This window comes from Colletotrichum chrysophilum (assembly GCF_026319265.1).
Source record: "Colletotrichum chrysophilum strain AFK26 chromosome Unknown scaffold_10, whole genome shotgun sequence".
NCBI classification, from domain to species: domain Eukaryota; kingdom Fungi; phylum Ascomycota; class Sordariomycetes; order Glomerellales; family Glomerellaceae; genus Colletotrichum; species Colletotrichum chrysophilum.
In genome coordinates this window covers 318,122-335,329 of record NW_026517297.1, presented here as the reverse complement: position 1 = coordinate 335,329, position 17,208 = coordinate 318,122, and the positions used below count along the sequence as shown (strand labels likewise).

At 51.0% G+C, this 17,208-nt stretch overlaps 1 protein-coding gene across 1 annotated transcript; it reads left to right on the top strand.

The window, feature by feature from the left end:
* Positions 1 to 523: 523 nt before the first annotated feature.
* On the top strand, positions 524 to 2,621 carry COL26b_002130 (uncharacterized protein; the record flags this gene model as incomplete). Its single annotated transcript, XM_053175059.1, has 3 exons — positions 524 to 718; positions 773 to 1,060; positions 1,119 to 2,621. 3 exons carry the CDS (start codon positions 524 to 526, stop codon positions 2,619 to 2,621), a joined length of 1,986 nt encoding a protein of 661 aa, XP_053041003.1.
* Positions 2,622 to 17,208: the final 14,587 nt, after the last annotated feature.

The window sequence follows — 17,208 nt, the reverse complement described above, 5'->3', positions numbered from 1 at the left end:
TCAAAAGAGTTGCTTTCGCATCAAGGTATTTTTTGGTATCTTAGTACATTACACTTAATTATCTAGTTATTTCCTCCATCTAAAGTAACAAATCAGAATAACCTCGTTTGCCACAGTCTTTGTTTCAGGGGTTTCCTGCATCCATCTTCAAACCAACAACGTGAAAACAGGCAGCGCTAGGCAACAGCCAGCCAAGACTGCAGCAATGAGGGTCCTAAATCCACATGACCTCGCGACAATTTCGCGTTAAGAATTAGCCATGCTTACCGCCTGACGCCATGCTCGATTGGCTTGGGGAGCTACTGAAAATAGCGCGGTAGCCTGCGTGCCTAAATTTGACTCCAAGAACCTTGTGGCTTCCCTAACAATTCTTTCTAGCAATCCTCTCGATACAAAAACGAGAGAAATTCCAGTTGCACCACTACAAAGACTGCACAATACTCATAGATCACCATCGCCTGTCTATCAACGCCGACCTCTCCACCACCCTTAATTGACACGTGCTCAACGAGCGTCTGGCCACATGTCGAAAACACCATTGACCGCCCGAGACAGACTCGTTCTGCGTCACTGGGCCGAGCAGCAAGGCTCGCAGAAAACGCCGACCATTCCAATGGCAATGCAGTGGATCGCCGAGAACTTGGGAAAGGATGTGGAAGAAGACTCGATCCGATCCGTGCTCAATAAGGGAGATCTCAATGAGGGTTTCCACACCTTTGTGAGTTCGCCATCCAATGCGCTTCAGGGCGGCCAACACTGACTTCAAATCAAGGACGACGGGGAGCTGAACAAGCTTGTACGACCAGGATTTGGTTTGGGTGTCAATGCTATGCCCAAGAAAATGTTTCCCAGCGCGGTGCTCGATTGGACCGCCATCACATTGACGTACTCGGAGCTGGCCATCATGTGGTTCATCGAGCAAATCACCAACAAACCGGATTGGCACGTGAAGGTTTTCAACGATGACATCGCTGCTAAATGGAAAGCCGAAGTCATGGCTGTTGACTGGGCTTCAGTGGGCCTGAAATATGCTCACTTTGATGACGACATGTTCGAATGGGTTCGTCTCATGCCTCGCCCTCCAACTCAACAAGACCGCCCAGCTGACATCATTCTAGTCTCTCGAGGAGCTCCGACAAAAGGCCAAGCTGTACGAAGCCACAGGGATCATTCCGGTCTTTGATTATTCGGCCGCTGTGATCAAGTCCGACAATGCTCTGACGCCGGAAATCAAGGAAGAGCTGAAGAAGGCTGTGGCCATGCTTGAGGATGTCCCGGATGCACACAAGGATTGGCACCCCGGTAGCGATGAGAAGGTTCTTGACCTTGTTCACCCGTCGCTTTGGCCGCTTGCCTACGGCACGACCCGCGTCCTATCTGACAAACGGATCCCATTGGCGGACACAATGAAGTACTGCGGCAGAGGAGACGTCATCCCGACTCCTGACGAAGATGTGGACCTATGCTGGTCTACCAAGTTTCAGTGGCTTCCTTGCGAGGTCGAGCTCGATGATGAAAAACCTCGAATTGCAAGTTACATCAACAATCTACATCCCACCAAGCATGCGGATCTGTATTCGGTGATCGAAAAAGTGCTGGGTAAGGTCGTGCCCCTCTGGGATGTCGTTCACCGATGGCCCGAGGAGTTCGAAGTCCAACGCCTGTTGATGCCCAAGGTTGGGAGGTGTTGCACTACTCCCGAGATCTGCAACAAAGGTCCTTACTGGTGCCGCCCTGAATCCCGCCCCCAGGAGTCGGATGAGCAGCCCCGCGAAGTGGACGAGTACAATGACGACTATGAAGATAGCGACGACGAACCTGAATCCCTGACTTGGCGCAGAGACAAGATTTGGTACAACGCAACTCATCCTCTCTCACGCCCGAATATTCCTCCCTACACACGAATGCCCATCACTGGCGAAGATGTCAGGTTGCAAAATGGGCTTTTCGATAATGCTGAGCGGATTCAAGTCATCGTGAAGCTTGCAAATATCCATCTCACTCCAGAGAAGCCGACTTACGACGGTGGCTCTTGGCACATCGAGGGCCTACTAAATGAGCACATCTGCGCCACGGCCCTGTATTACTACGACAATGAAAATATTACGGAGAGTCGACTCGCCTTCCGAACCAAGTCCAACAGGGAAGATCTCATGTCGGAACTCCAGTACGAGCAGAGCGACTTCTACTCTATCGGAAGGACCTTTAGCATCGACCCCTCGGGCAACACTATTCAGGACCTCGGCAGTGTACTCACTCGCGAAGATCGCCTCATTGCTTTCCCGAATGTTTATCAGCACTGCGTAGCCCCCTTTGAGCTTATCGACAAGACAAAGTCAGGACATCGCAAGATCCTGGCGCTGTTCCTCGTAGACCCGGACGTCCCCGTCATTAGCACCGCCAACGTGCCGCCGCAGCAGAAACACTGGTTTAGAGACGAGGTGACTACGGGACGGATGCCGCCTGAGATCATCGACATGGTATTTGAGAACCTCGAAATTCCGTTTGGTCTCGAGAAAGCCAAGGAGATGAGATTGGAGGTCATGAAGGAGAGAACAACAGTTGGGGATAACACAAACTATCGTGTTGGCTCGAATGATTTCAATTTTTGCGAGCACTAGATGCAGCTGGAAGAGTCATATATAGTCGAAGATCAAATCGACTCATAGGTGCTGCAAAGTACGGAGTAAAAGTTTTGTAGAAGTACGACACCTTTAATCTCCCTATTAGTATCCATGGATGGAACTTTGATAAGCTTGCCATGATACTGATGTTAATGTACTGCGGCACGCTCTCAGCAGCTGGCAGCTGAGCATGTCTCTTGATAGACTTTAGCTGGAAGCTTCGGGTGAGTTCGTCTTGAGATCTAGCTCAAAATGAATCTTGCATTAAGTTGCATTCACGGACTTTGAGGGTCTAGTTAATTATCGTTGAGAGACACATGGGTGCCGAAGCCTTACGTGCAGGCTAATTTGCTCCGTGCTAAGCCAAAGTTTGTGGTCCAAAACATGAAGGGACGTGGATGGGAGGGACGCTCACTGTGGGATGCCCAGCATTCATGTCGGAGTTCTGGCAAGAGAGCTATGAAAGGAAGTCCTGTGATTCATGGGTGGCTTGGGAAAACAGATCGAAATTGTTACTTTCAACGTGCGTCCCAGATTTAATAGGTGAAGATGTAAACATGAGTGAATTTGGAGAAAGGTGTTGGCGCCTACGAAAACGAGTTCATTCAACACACATGTTCCAAGTTGCTAGTCAATTGACTCAAGTCCTTTCTCTTTTCCTCTTCCATGACCAGTATCAGTCGTGGCGTTCTCAGATGAATATCGAGGTGCGCTATAATAGCCTGCAAGCTTGATTACTTGAACCGAGCGAGGCACTAACCTGGCAAAAGATCTCCGGGCGCTATCAAAGCTTCGAAAATTACGCAGCGCCCCTTCTGATGTCATATTATTGCTGCAGCTATTGATCACAAGATCATTTACCAGATTACCGGAGCGTAAATCCCGATGATAGTTTCCGAGTCCCGAGTAAATCTTCAAAGTTCTACCGAGTGAGTGACTTCCCCATCGGGAATCAGGAGTCGGTCCTTAGATCCGAGTCAGAAAAGCTCCGTTACTTCCTAAAATCCAGCCTTCTATACTTCAAAGCTAATCGCCATCCTCGCCGTCTGGTGACGTGAGTATTCCTGCTGAGCAGACGGATTTGGAATGTTTATCGCCAACCGAAGGAGTCAGCCGTGAAAGAGGCCTCGGCCCGGCAGGAGGAAGCAATCCGTGTGAGTGGAACATCACCCCACGCCCGCCCTTCCGAATTCGTGTTCGCTTATGCTAAACTTCCTTATCACGGGTGATTTTCACGGAGTTCGCGGAGAATCAAGCTTCATCGAAAAACAAGGACGGGAAGCTAGGGAATGCGGTCATGGTTCGTTGGGGCGGAAGAGATGGTGGGAACGTCCAAGTATAAAGCTGGCAATGACCTCCCGGCTTGATGGACGATGAAAACAAATCATTCTAACCTTACCCTCATCCAAGCAATATCACCGTTACATATTACCACACACCACCGCACACCAAACCACCTTAGTTTTGTCAAACAAGCATCGTCATTCCCGTCAATCTGAACTTTATCCACGTGGCTGGGCTCTCGTACCCGCATTCCCCGAAAACTCAATCCTGACAACAGCACGCCCATCTGACTTCTTTGTTTCTCCAACTCCCCCAAAAAGAAGATGAAGCTCACCACTGCGGCCACTACCCTGCTCCTCTTTGCCACTCCCATCCTCGCCGGAGTCGCCCCCGCTAACGCAGCGGATGAGTGCGGACAGCTCGGAGTCATGTCTTATACCGCCGGCTCTATGGACGAAAAGGGCGTAGACCCCTCTCAGATCCGAAAGTGCAAGGAGCATCCTCTTGGCCCGAACCCTCGACCCGAGGGCTCTGTCGGAACTCGCCCCAACTATGCCGCGGCTGCAGCTGCTGCAGAGGATGCCAATAGCAACACCAGCGCACCCCTCACTGCTGAACACTGGTGGTGGAAGCATGGCTGGGGAAAGTGTTGGGACGTCGACCCCGGCGAATACGGATGTTCTAGGGGCTACTGTTACAGAGCTTGTGATGGAGATGGACGGTGGTGCTGGACTGCTCGGAACCGTGGTTACGGGTCGTGGAAGACTTGTGATGCTAGGGCTGATTGCAGAGTCGCCGACGACATTAGCTGTGGGAAGGGATGCAGGGCTTGTGGTTGTTCTTGCTGAGCGTTCGCTTTCGCTTATTCCCGCTCTTTGAATCCTTGTTCTTTCAGCCTAGCGGTGCGCCTTGGTGTTGGTGTTTAGTTGGTGGATTGATGTAATAGGCTTCTCGTCGCGTCGGGCGATTTGAGTTTTGTGATTGGGTTGGCTCGGTAGTTTGCTAGTAAATATTTGTTCTATTCCATTCCTGCACGTGCTACTTCGGACAGAATGACCGTCTCGTCCCAAGAGTTGAGATAAGGTTTAGGAATACATAATCATGTAGTTAAATGAGACTTTCAACAAGTGGATACTAGTTGGTAACACTGCGTATGCAATCAGACTTTACCAACCGGCAAACGGAGAGTTCATGTAGCTAGCAAGCTTACGCTTCAGCCAACCTTCCCGAGTCAGGATATTATTGGTGATAATCTTCCGACGCATCCTTGAGGTCCAGACTTCTCCTTGAGTTGCTCCTGAGAATCCTTCAAGCCATTTTTGCTGTTGAAGGAATGAAGGATCTGACCGGTTATCATTACTCAACAATTACTGCTCAGCAGATCTTTTCGAACCCCCTAGACTGAAAGTAATCGTCCTTCTCCCACAACTGAATTGGTGCCCACGTCATAGTTCTGACTACTAGCCGCGACATCCGCATAAGTTGATCTTTGATTATGTTTCGGTGTCATTATTGGCGCTAAACCACAATGACTCATTGCAGCGCAGGCGCTCTCCATACTGTTTCCGGTGAGCCGAGGCATATTCTCATCCCTGATGCGCCCAACAGTCTGAGCCTGCAGATCTGCCCACTCCTTATCGTTCCTTCGAACGTCCGATACAAAGAATCGGCGTCCTCCATGCTCGAACTCTCCAGCAAAGTTGCTAGACCGGGCTATGCGTTTCATCCGTCTCCGTCGTGCATTACGAAGGCCTTCACGCTCCCGAGGCATTTCGGCGACGGGTGAAAACGCCTGAGCCTCGAAATATCTGCCATCTATATCGGTAACGATGTAGACGTCGAGGCAGTCGTCTGTAACTTTACGACTTTGGATTCGGTATTTGTTTCCGATGAGATCCTCTGTAAAACCAAACGATTGGTTTCGAGGTGCGTATGAGTGGACGGTGCTAGTATGACACATCCTGTCGGTTTGGAGTTCCAGATGCTACGAAACTGCAAAGAGGTAATGATTGGTGACCATGCTTCATTGAAATAGACACAATTTTTGATGTAAACGATCTGAGTACTCACGAAGAAAAAGGCGGAGAAGATGCTTCAATGATCTCTCTAAGTAGATATGACATGTAAGAGATGACATCAAGAACATTATAATCCATTCAGAAAGGCAGCTTTTCTGCGATTTGCAGTTGTGTCACAAGGCCGTGAACTTGCCGCGAACGTACGTGAAAAGGTTCATGACTTTGCACCCCACGAGGACACATCCAGGCAGTTAAGCCTCATCATATCAGCTGAAATCAAGAGGCAGGGAAACAAAGCACCTCTCAATCAATTGAGTTTGGCGGGCCGAGAAGAGTCCTGTGTTCCCATGTTGATGGGCCTAGCGCAAGCCTTCATATTTTCTGTCCCAGCCCTACGGGCCATGGTGAGGCACATTCGAATCTTTCGATCCCATGGTCGGGGTTGATTTATTGGAGCACATGAATGTCCGATCGGGAGGGTGCCCTGAACTAAGCCGAAAGAAATACCGAACGCTCTGCAGCGTGACGGGTACAATCCATAAGAGTCAGATCTAAGCGATGATTGATGCACAGGGATGCTTAGAATACTTGACGGCCTGTTAGAAATGAGCCTCAACAAGGGTCTTCGAAACCAATGATACGTCTGGAGCTCACCGAAAATTAGGCAGAAATTGGCCTCAATCTTAGCGGCCCGACGCATTGTGTCATGAGGAGGGCTGACGTGAATGCCTATTTTCTGGTTGTATCGAATGCCCGGTCTCGGCCGCCTTGGCCCGCGTGTGGTTCGCATCCTAGGGCGAATGTGACCAGGAAATCAACACATCATGAAATAAATGGCTCTGATATAAAGAGACCACAAACCTTCATGCTCTTGACTAATTCAACAACACGCATCGACATGACTGAGTGTGTCTTCGTACTTTCTGCTTCGCATTCTCGGCTTCATTTGCTTCCACGTCTCAACTCTTCATAAGACTTTATTTTTGCTGCACCTGCTGTATCACTAAATGCTGATCCACTCGTGTTTCGCTAACGCAGGTTAGTGGGAGGAGGCCTCCACGGGTGTCGACTGAGCTCGAGTTGCGCGCGTCGAGATGAGTGAATCGATGATTACCGCAAGATAACATGGCTCAGGATAAGGGTAAATGTTCATAAATTTGAGGCGCGATAAATACATAATGCCCGTTTCTGGTGATGACACGAATACCTAACGAAGTAATTGGAGAAGGGTGTATTTAAATGCTAGCTATTCATATCTGACTTGGCACAGAGGCAAATGAAAATGTGACATGGTGCTGCAAAGCTGCCGGGATTTGATAGAAGAAAATTGAAACAGAGTGGGAAATTGATGAGACTGGCTTTGTTGATTTGAAGATGGTCGTTATTCGAATGTTGTTGATGGTTGGTTACGTATGCCCGGCCGCAGTCAGCACTGCCATCTCTGAACAGCCCCGGAGAGCGCAAGGTTCAGCCGTGAGAGCTGCGAGAACTGTTTGGTGGGCGTCCGGCCTTCTTCTTGCCGCAGACTCGAACATGAGTCAAATGAGCATCAAGATCGGCGAAAGACTTTTTACAAATGCAGACATAGACCTCATTTGCAGAAATCCTCCCCCTACAGCTGCCAGTCAGGTGTCGAAGGTAATTGCTTTTGCGTGTGACCTGGTAGCTACATTTGCATGTGTACTGAGGATCGCTGTCCTCACGATGCACCTCTGTTGCGTGCCTCCGTGCTTGTCTTGAGTCGCCGAAGGTCTTGTGACAGCGTTCGCAAGTAGTTATCCCAGAGCCGTCAGTATTGACGCTTCGATTGCTGACAGCATCCCAGCCGGGCGATGTGTAGGTGAGAGATTGGCCCAAATCATCTAGCAGGCTAGGCGTGGTGGTGTTTGTCAGAGTGTGGTAGGTAGGGGAAGCAGGGTAATAATTGGGCGTCAGGTATTTTGGTCCGGGTGCTAATACATGAGTCCAGGGCGAAGCGTTTTGATGCCCTAGACCATTTCGCACTTGCTGGAGTGCAAGTTCAGGGTCCAAACCCGAATACTGGTCTGAATGCTGCAGTGCAGGGGTTGGTGGGGAGAAAACGGGAGGTCCAGGATGCAGATCGATTTCTTGGGAGTAGGAACCCGAAGAAAAGTCAAGATTGTCTAGAGCACCCAGATCGGAACCCGCGAATTGGTCGTAAGCGCTTCCGTAGGTGGGCGTATAGCCTTCATAGGCGGCCGAGGCGTCCTGACTGATGGCCTCGGAAGTAGCATAGTAACCACTGCCGTACCCGTGGCCAGCGGTCTCATCGAGGGAGCGCGACTGGTTGTCCATGCTTGCAGGTGAGCCTGAGAGATCACTCAGGTCGGGGGATACTTGTGTGTGACGGTCGGTTCAAGGATGATGGTGCGGCGAAGTAACTGTGGACTGGTTAGGAACGAGCATATTGGTTCGCGCACAGCGATCTGGCCCCTTGTAGGCGAGTCACTTACCAACTGGTCTTATTGTCGGGTCCAAGACGAAGTACTGCGGAAGTGTTGATGTTGGAGGTCTTATCGGTAGTGACGGTGCCAAACAGAATGAATTAAAGAATGAAACGAGAGGAAGAGAGAAAGTCATGAATGAGACGGGGACAGCAGGGTTTTACGAGGACGAAACGTGAGGTTTATTTGAGGTCTATTTTCTCTCCAATGCGGTCGAAAGGCGACAAGCGTTGGCGTAACAGTACTAGACAGCACCACTCGTGAGCCCAAGCCAAGACCACCGGCGCGCTACCCTCCCTTGGGACGGGTTTAACGGGGGAATGAGTCGGGCGAGAGTGGTAATGCCATGCATCCAAAATGCACCTCAAAGCACAGTGTTGCAGTACTCGTGGGGTAGCCGACTCTGCTCAAGCCCAGATTCTACGATCTGCTCCTTCAAGTCCATCAGTTACCCGCAAGGCCTTGTCACGACACATCTCGCAGCAATGCAAACGTGTGGCACAACGGCAAAGCCAGATACTGACATATCATTGGGTGATATGGTGCCCTATGATCACTAAAAAGCGAGGCCAGCAAAAATTTGGCCCCGAAAGAAGCCGCTCCGTCCTGTCGTCAATTAACCTCTCGGATCTACCGTTCCCATCACGGCCCCGGCCTAGAGACCCACATTGACCGGCCGGCTCTGGAAAGGAAGCTCGGATGGCCTGTGCCCTTTGGAGTTGAGCATACGAGAGCTCGGCTGCGAAAGTTCTGACATTGCCTGGTGTCATGATACTACAGCTTAGACCAATCTGACCGGTACCTAACCCATACTAAATAGCCCCTTGTCCATCCCCTGAGAGGGATGTGCTGCCTACGTCGTTGACTTAGTTGATAGTCCTAATATCTCTTGGGGCAGTTCCGTTACGGGCACTTATTCTAGCTGCTTGTTTGTGTGAAGGTAAATACACTGAGAACATTGCATCCGATGCCATGAGTCTCTATACATAATAAATACCTCAGAACCTACCTGTGAGCCAGACCGAGTCTTGAGTATCATGGTGATTCCTAAGATTTCGGACTAAATTTGTATTAATCCAGAGGATATCTAAGTGTCAAAGGCCGGTATGCATGTGGCCATCTCTGAACTCGAAGACTGCTGTATATCGTTAAGAAAAACAGGAAGATTGTTGGAGTGGCATTGGAAGCCTTCTTGCGATATTTATGTTGAACGTGATGCTCGATTAGACTCAGGCAGCAATGTGTAGCAGCTGAGGGACTGTAGTAACGGTTGCTTTAGCTTTGTACAATTGCGCAGAGCAAGCCTTCAAGCAAGGCGCAGTTCCAGATGGAAGTGAGAACGAGATCATGCATTCGACAATGAGGCCGGCGAATCCAATGCTAATGGCAATTGCCAATTCTGACCTGGGAATACTGGGTTGCGCCATTGCGAATCTTGTGCCGTCTTTCGACCCAGCCCAAGCTGCCTTCGGATGCCTGACTGGTCGCCTGTTGCCGGCGTAATTTTGACCCTGTACAGTGGTGTGTTACCGGTAAAGGATGCACCCAAAAAATGCGCCTCAATGGGGACTTGGAACCGCCTTCAGGAGTGCTGCCTAACGAGACGCCTACTTGGGCGGAGATGCGAACGAGGGCATCCTGGGGCGCCTCAGGGGTCTTGGGCAAAGAGGGCGATTTCCGCAGATATTTGAAGGTCGAAGACGCCGCGCGATGTTTTTTGGAATGGCAATGCACTTCATTCTTCAAACACAACACTCCACCACAATGCTTAACCTAGTCTCAGGCGCTTGTCCTTCGTTTGGGATGATGCAAATTGTGTTGCCGCTCGCCTAGACGCGACGTCACCTGGAATGGATTGCGCACGCTGACGGACAGATCTGTGGTTCCGGGGGTGGATTGGCACTTCTGTTCATTGTCGGTATGTACGGCGTATCGTAGCGTCGCTGATGCAATATGGGCAGCCTTCAGAAACGTCAAGTGACCTACGTCTCTTGTCAAATCGCCAGACACTACTTATCAGCATAAAGGTCGTCTACGAAGAGCCATCAGACGGAGCAAATAATGCCGACGCAGGTTGGATTGATGCGCTAAAGAAATCTAAGTACAACATCCTCTAGCATGATTTAACCGAAAGGCATGCACCGCCCTTGCAATCCGTTTTCATCAAGACACCGCCGACAACAGGCAAACCCCAAGAGCCACAACACCCTTACAACGCCACAAAATGTGAGAATGCGGCCCGACAAGACTGAGAGAGTCTTGAAACCGAAACTCAATTCCATGTTGTGTATCCACACCGTTGAATCATCCCGACCGTTCAACACTGAATTGGGAGCCGTTTGAGCGACGCCCAGCTTGCTGCTTGCCGCAGCGTTTGACATGAGTCAAGTGTTCGTCCAAGATGCTCTGTTCCAACCCACAGATGCAAAAGAAAGACCCTCCGGCCTCGTGCTTCATCTTGCAGGACTTCGTCAGATGCCGAATGTAATTGTCTTTGCGTGTAGGCGAATGAAAACACTTGCAGATGTACCTCACTGTACCATGAACTGTTCGCATGTGCCGCTGCCACTCTCTGGGGGTACCGAGAATGCTGCTGCACTGCTCGCATTGCGTGGAGCGATTGGAGTTACCGGTTTGGCTGGGCGACGCCGGGGTGCCCAATGGGGGCAGGCCTGGGTACCCATGAAGTTGCATGTTGGCGTGTTGCATAGGGAGATGTTGGTACCCGTAAAATGTTGTCGAGGGCTGGTGAACTGCACTGAACGGATTCCAAGGCTCGCTAAGCGAACTGCTTTGCAATGCTATTCTGCTCTCCAATGTGGTGCGAGCTGCGTCACCATATCCTTCGAGTTGGGGAGACCGGATTTCAGGAGCGAACCCGGCAGCTCCGCCCGTAGCGAAGGCAGTACTCGGATGAGAGTAACCATTGGGTGGATTATTCGGATACCCGCCCGAAGTTACGATCGAGCTGGCCGGCATATGATGCGCAATGAATGCATTGTCGTTGCCGTTGCCGTTGGGACGGTCACGGCCAAAGCCAGCTGTCCCATCTTGGGGGTGCGGCTGGTTGCTCATGTTCACTGTCCCGTGGAAATCATCAAGTCGCAGGACTATGGCACGCTATCAGTACTTATTCGTTACTTCATCACTGCATCGGTGGTTAAGTCGACAAAAAGAAGGCAAGTTCATACGGGAAAGGTAGTTTCTTGAGCAAAAAGCAGGTGAATCGCGGTTGTGAAGGCGAGTGAAACTGTGCACTAGAGGGACACACGGGGAACCCGCTCAATTAATGCAAAAAGAATCCGGTGGAAGTGGACATGTTTTCATGAGGGAGCATATAGACTTTGGTCAAGTATCAGGAGGCGGAGTGTATGTGAGGCACATTGCCTAATGTGCCTTTGTGCCTCTGAGGGCATTTGTCAACGATGCCATTGGGCTGATGTTGAAGAAGAGGCACATCATGATGGCTTGGAGAAGCCTCAGAGGCGCGAAGCGCGTAGTTCAGCAGGGAATGATTGAAATCAAGGGCCCTTCACATCTTCTTCAGTACCCGGAGACCTTGCGTAACCGGAGCAGCCGGGCGGGAAAGTGCCCCCCCCTCCCCCCGCAGCGGCGAAGATTGGTCGGCATCGACAAACTCCCGCCCCCCTCCTCCAAATTTCCTTGCCTTTCTGTGTGCTATAAACGCGCCTTGAAGTTATGTCAGTAGAAATGAAAAGTCGCAGCCCATGACCTCGAATCCAGAAGTGTGACGTGAATGGCCAGGACAGCGCGCTCAGTGAGTGCCAGGTCAGGGGGGGAGGGAGCGGAGCGTGGCGCAGTGGAGAACAACGCACCGTTCCGCGACGGCGCAATGTGTAAAAAGTACCGGGAAGACAGAGATGGCTTTCTCGCGTGGCCATGTGCCCCTGAGTACTGACAGTGATCAAGAGCTCTGCGTCTTATTTGCAGAGGGCTATCAAGGACGGCCGAAACACTTGTTCCCGGAGGGCACTGAGAAAGGCTTGCTCCGCTTGCTGCTTGGTGGGAACGAATGTGCCAGCGTCTCGAAGGACGTTTACAGCAGTTCCGGCTTCTGCTCCAATGATGCGAGCGAAAGCGCACTATTTGAGTCGGATGCCGTGATGCTGTTGGCACGTTCGGTTGCACAGCCTATGGACATAGATAAATAAATACAAGACTTCGGGAAGATCGAGAACTAAATCACACCTACTTGCACGATGCCTGAAGTGGTCGATGTTCGGTTGAGAACTTGGGAGTGCACATCGCGGCAAAATATGCCAACGATCTGCCTATAAATTTTATTTTGATTAGGTATGATTACCATATTTACGTAGAAGCCCCCTGAGGTCAGGCTCGAACGACGTAGTCAATATTAGATTGAGATAGACTTTCCGCTTTGTTCTCCTCAACCGCTCCGACCAAGACGCCCACTTTCGTCCGGGACCGGCCAAGCTCCAGCGACTAGCCTTTCAAGGTATTTTTTTGCAGGGGCTGGGCGTGTGAGTGCAACGCTAGATTCACCAAATACTGCAAACCAGGCGTGCGCTTCAGAGTTCGTACCGACCTAGACACAGTTTGCGCCCCTGTGTTGCCTCATTCACGTTACCTGGATGATTGTGGTGCTTTGACAGCATCTCCGCGTAACTCGGACCTACGAGATTCTGCCGGCCCGCCTTCGTCGATGTTTCCTGGAATCACAGCCCGGAGCTTCTCGATGCGTTTCTCCGGAGGCGAGGGCAAGTTTTCTTGCTGCCGTCGCCCGCCCACTTGTGCTTCCAAGTCTATCCATTCTTTTTGATTTCTTTGTACTTTGGAGACAAGGAAGCGGCGCCCCTCATACTCAAACTCGTCCTCAAAGTTGTCAGAGCGATAAATACGTTTCATGCGTCGTCGACGAGCTTGAAGCAGTCCTTCCCTCTCTCGCGGCATCGCCGAGAAGGCCTGAGCTTCAAACTGCGCACCATCTGTATTCGTGACGATGTAAAAGTCAAGGTAGTCGTCGCTGACTTCAGGTTTACGACATTTGATCTGGTATTTGTCTCCAATGAGGTTTTCGTGGCCGCCTGGATTTGTGGCAACCGCCATTTCGGCCAACCCTATGGGAGCCCGAGTCTAATTTGAAATTCGTGATCAATTATCTTAGCTACTGAAAATCTGGAGTTGCTGGACTTACTCTCAGCAGAGCGCTAGGCATGTTGCGAGAGGTTTCGTCGTTTCTAACGGTTCCTTGGGAGACAGTTGTACGTTGAGAAAGATGAAGCATACGAGAAACAACTCCAAGTGCCTGTTATAAAGACTCGATGATAACGCATGTTCAGGTTCGTAGCTCAGCAGGCATCAACGAAGCCTTGCGGTTCAACTTCCAAAGGATGAGTCTCATTATATCAGTCATAATGACTGGGCTCACGAGGTATAAGCCTGCGGCCGTGCCATAAACTACACCGAGCATGATCTTGCTCACGTTTTCTCAATTGGCGAATCGGATACGTTTTCGACTTTGAGGCACATTTAAAATCCTTTCTGGCCTTTCCGTGTGAAGAATCCGCATGCCTGCGCCATCTAGGCAGCAACATCGTCGCCTTGCAGGTGATTGTGGCAAGGCGACCAGCACAAGTCCAACTAATCCAAAATTGGACACCGACGTCTCGGCTCAGCTTGTTGCGACATCTTCGCACATCTTCACTGAGAGCAAGGTCTAAAACGCAGTGCAAGACTTGCGTCATAGAAGGCCCTGAAATGAACCTCAAATGGGGCGTGAGAGCCAATAATAGGGCTGTCTCTCACCGAAATTACAGGCAGAAATGGGCCTCAAATTCTGTGGCGACCGTCTCAATCAGCTTGAGTCGGATTTGGACCTGGCAAGCCTGCGCCTTTGACTTTCCAAGCAGGCTGCAAGGCGGCATCATCTGAAATAGAACCGTGGCAATGTTGCCAGCACTATTTGTAATCATAAGCTCTTCTACGATGTACATATAAGAGGGACGTGAAGAGAAAGGCCGAAATCTCTCAGACTGGTCGTCATCGTCGTTCTACGCGATAAATCTGTGGTCTCAAAGCTGCTGGCTTCGTATGAACCATCTTTCGCTCAGTTGGTGGTTTCTTGTTATTCCCGGCGGATTGTAGCTGTTAGCGCGCGCTCCCCTAGAAGTACGTGAAGCAGAACTCAACACAAGCTTGCAGCGACGTGGTACGTAGTAGAGGACTGAGTTCGATGTTCCATTTGACACATAAATAAAATCAAGGTGAAGGTGTACACGATGCTGCAGCAGTGTATATATATATTCAAGAATTAACGACAGGACCTCAAAGAATGTTGACGGCAGCACGATCGCCGCGGTTTGATAGATCCCATGAAAGGACATGAAGACGCAACCGCCGGGCGCAACTTGATTTGTGTCACCCCAAGGGACCATAAAAGTTTACCCTGCGGAAGGGAATGGGAGCCACTGAACTTTGCGAGAGCTGGCCGCAGGCCGCCCGGGAGGAAGTTTGCAGACCCCGACATGCGCCCAATGGTTGTTGAAGTCGTCGGTCCGTTCACCGCATTTACAAGTAAACTGCTGATCGGTATCTTGCCGCTTCCTGCAATTGCCAAGGTGCCGAAGGTAGTTGTCTCTTCGTCCACTTCCGTACAGGCATCTGCATCGAAACGTGTTGCCGTGGGCCGCCCTCTGGTGCCGGTTCTTCTGTCTCACGCTGCGGTACGTCTTCGAGCAGAACTCGCAGATCGTCAAGGATTGAGAAGCGGCCGTTACTCCACTGCGGATGCTGCAGGTGTCGAAGACAGACGACGCAGTTCGGCTAGGAGTTGCGGTGCTCGGTGATAGCAATTGCTGGTTGGGAAAACCTGGGGCAATGTGACACTCCGGCTGGATGCGCAGTGATGTGACCCCCAAAGGATTCCATGACCCCGCGTCAGGATGAGCCTGACGGCCGTATTGCCCCAAAAAGGGGGGGGAGGTCGTCGACGCCTGTAGCATTGGCGTCGCCGATTGTTAGCGCTGAAACATCGATATCGATATCAATGTCAAAGTTGGCTTCTGAGTTGGCAGCAATGTCGGCGTCAAAGTCGATGCCAAAGTCGATATTAAAGCCGGCGTCTAAGCCGACGCTTGCGTCAGGTTGCTGATGTGCAAAACGGCCGTGGGCGAGACCGGCGCCGCGTTTGGAGGTAAAGACGCTAGTTCGGGTAATCGCTGATGGGCATGATGTTGACCAGCCGGTTCGCTCGAAAGCGACGGCAACCGGTCGTTCATGGGGTGAAAAATAAGCTCAGCCAGGTGCTGGGCTATCGGGTGAAGTTGGGATCAAGGTTGGCGAGGAGGAACGGCTGTGGCGCCAGTCAGCGATAGATTTCGCAGATGACCAAGGGACCCTTTCTCTCGATGGGGCCGTGCCGGCTGGGTTGAACCTTGAGTCGGGATGAAGGGGTGGTGGCGATGGGATCGTGAGTAAATCTGTACAAGAAGCACTCGAGATGCTCGCAATGCACGACCTTAGTTGACTGCAAAGCAAAGTTCAGAAGCAACCACCATGGGTGGCGGATGATTCTTGTAGGACACCGGCGTGGACAATTGTGTGAGGATCTTTTCCATCATCACGATTGGGGGGCCAAGACCAACGACTGCTATGGTGGCCCCAGAAAGACTGCGAGATGCATGACGCGGTTCGTACTTCGCAGGAACACTGCATCGATGAACCGTCCTATGCCAACGCCATTATCGAATTTGTATGCGTCCAAGGGACCTGGAGCTAGCAACGAGACCGGAAGATTTGTCTATGCATCACAGTACCAAGAGCTATGAACCAGGTCCCTTTGGCCTTACGCGTGGTAACTTCAACAATCGTGGGAGCTTCAGGATGGGCAAAAGAAAGACGTGACGGAGGTTCGGTATTGGCAGCGGCGCAGCGGTGCAGCAGCTCCAGCACGCTACTGCAGGGGACTCCTCACCCTGTTTACTAGATGTACGGTACCTTAAGGAAATCGCAGGAACCTTATCACCGATCCCTATCGCGGAGACGAACATTCACAGCCCCAGGAGTCGGGCAACACGCCGCCTATCCAGTAAGTGTATCGACTCTTCAGGATGATGGGGAAACCATGCAATGTTGGGTCCGCAAGTCTCCTCATGCTGCTCAGGCATTTCACCCAACCTCTAAATTACTACCCGCCCCGGGTACACCACACAATGCCGGCAGCAGACGCAGCCTTTATGGATGGTGGGTTGGATTCCGCTTATCCCGGCCCGAGAGACATCTCTCCGCCTGGGCCGCTGAAGCACACACCTTGTAACTCGGCTGTCAGGGGCTGTGAACGGGCAATGTAGTCGCCCTGTCAAACTGCATCTCACTACTTCCAAAGCGGGGCAACACGCCCTGAAAGAGACAACCGATCTGCGATTCCAGATGGGACTCCACTCGCCAACTAGCCGACAGCGCAGCTTATCTTACAGCTTGACGCTTAATGTCTTCTTCTTCATGAACTGGCGCTGCTCATGCTCCCAGACGCAATCTAAAACCAAGCAGTCCCTTCTTTGGCTGCGTAGAGGTCTATTCATGGATGGATTCTAGCCTCGCTATTTCCTGAGATTTGACTGCGGAAACAGAGACACAATAAGTTAGATTCTGCAATGCCTGAAGCATGTGATCTGACAAGAAACATCTGCGTCGTCATACACCAGACTTAGAACCTCGCGATATCCATGCCCTTTCATCACCTGCGACCATCATTTCTAAGGTTTATAAGTCGTCACCGATAGGTTGATACTTGCTGGCGCTAGGTCTCTACTAGCCTGCATGAAGACTGATATACGG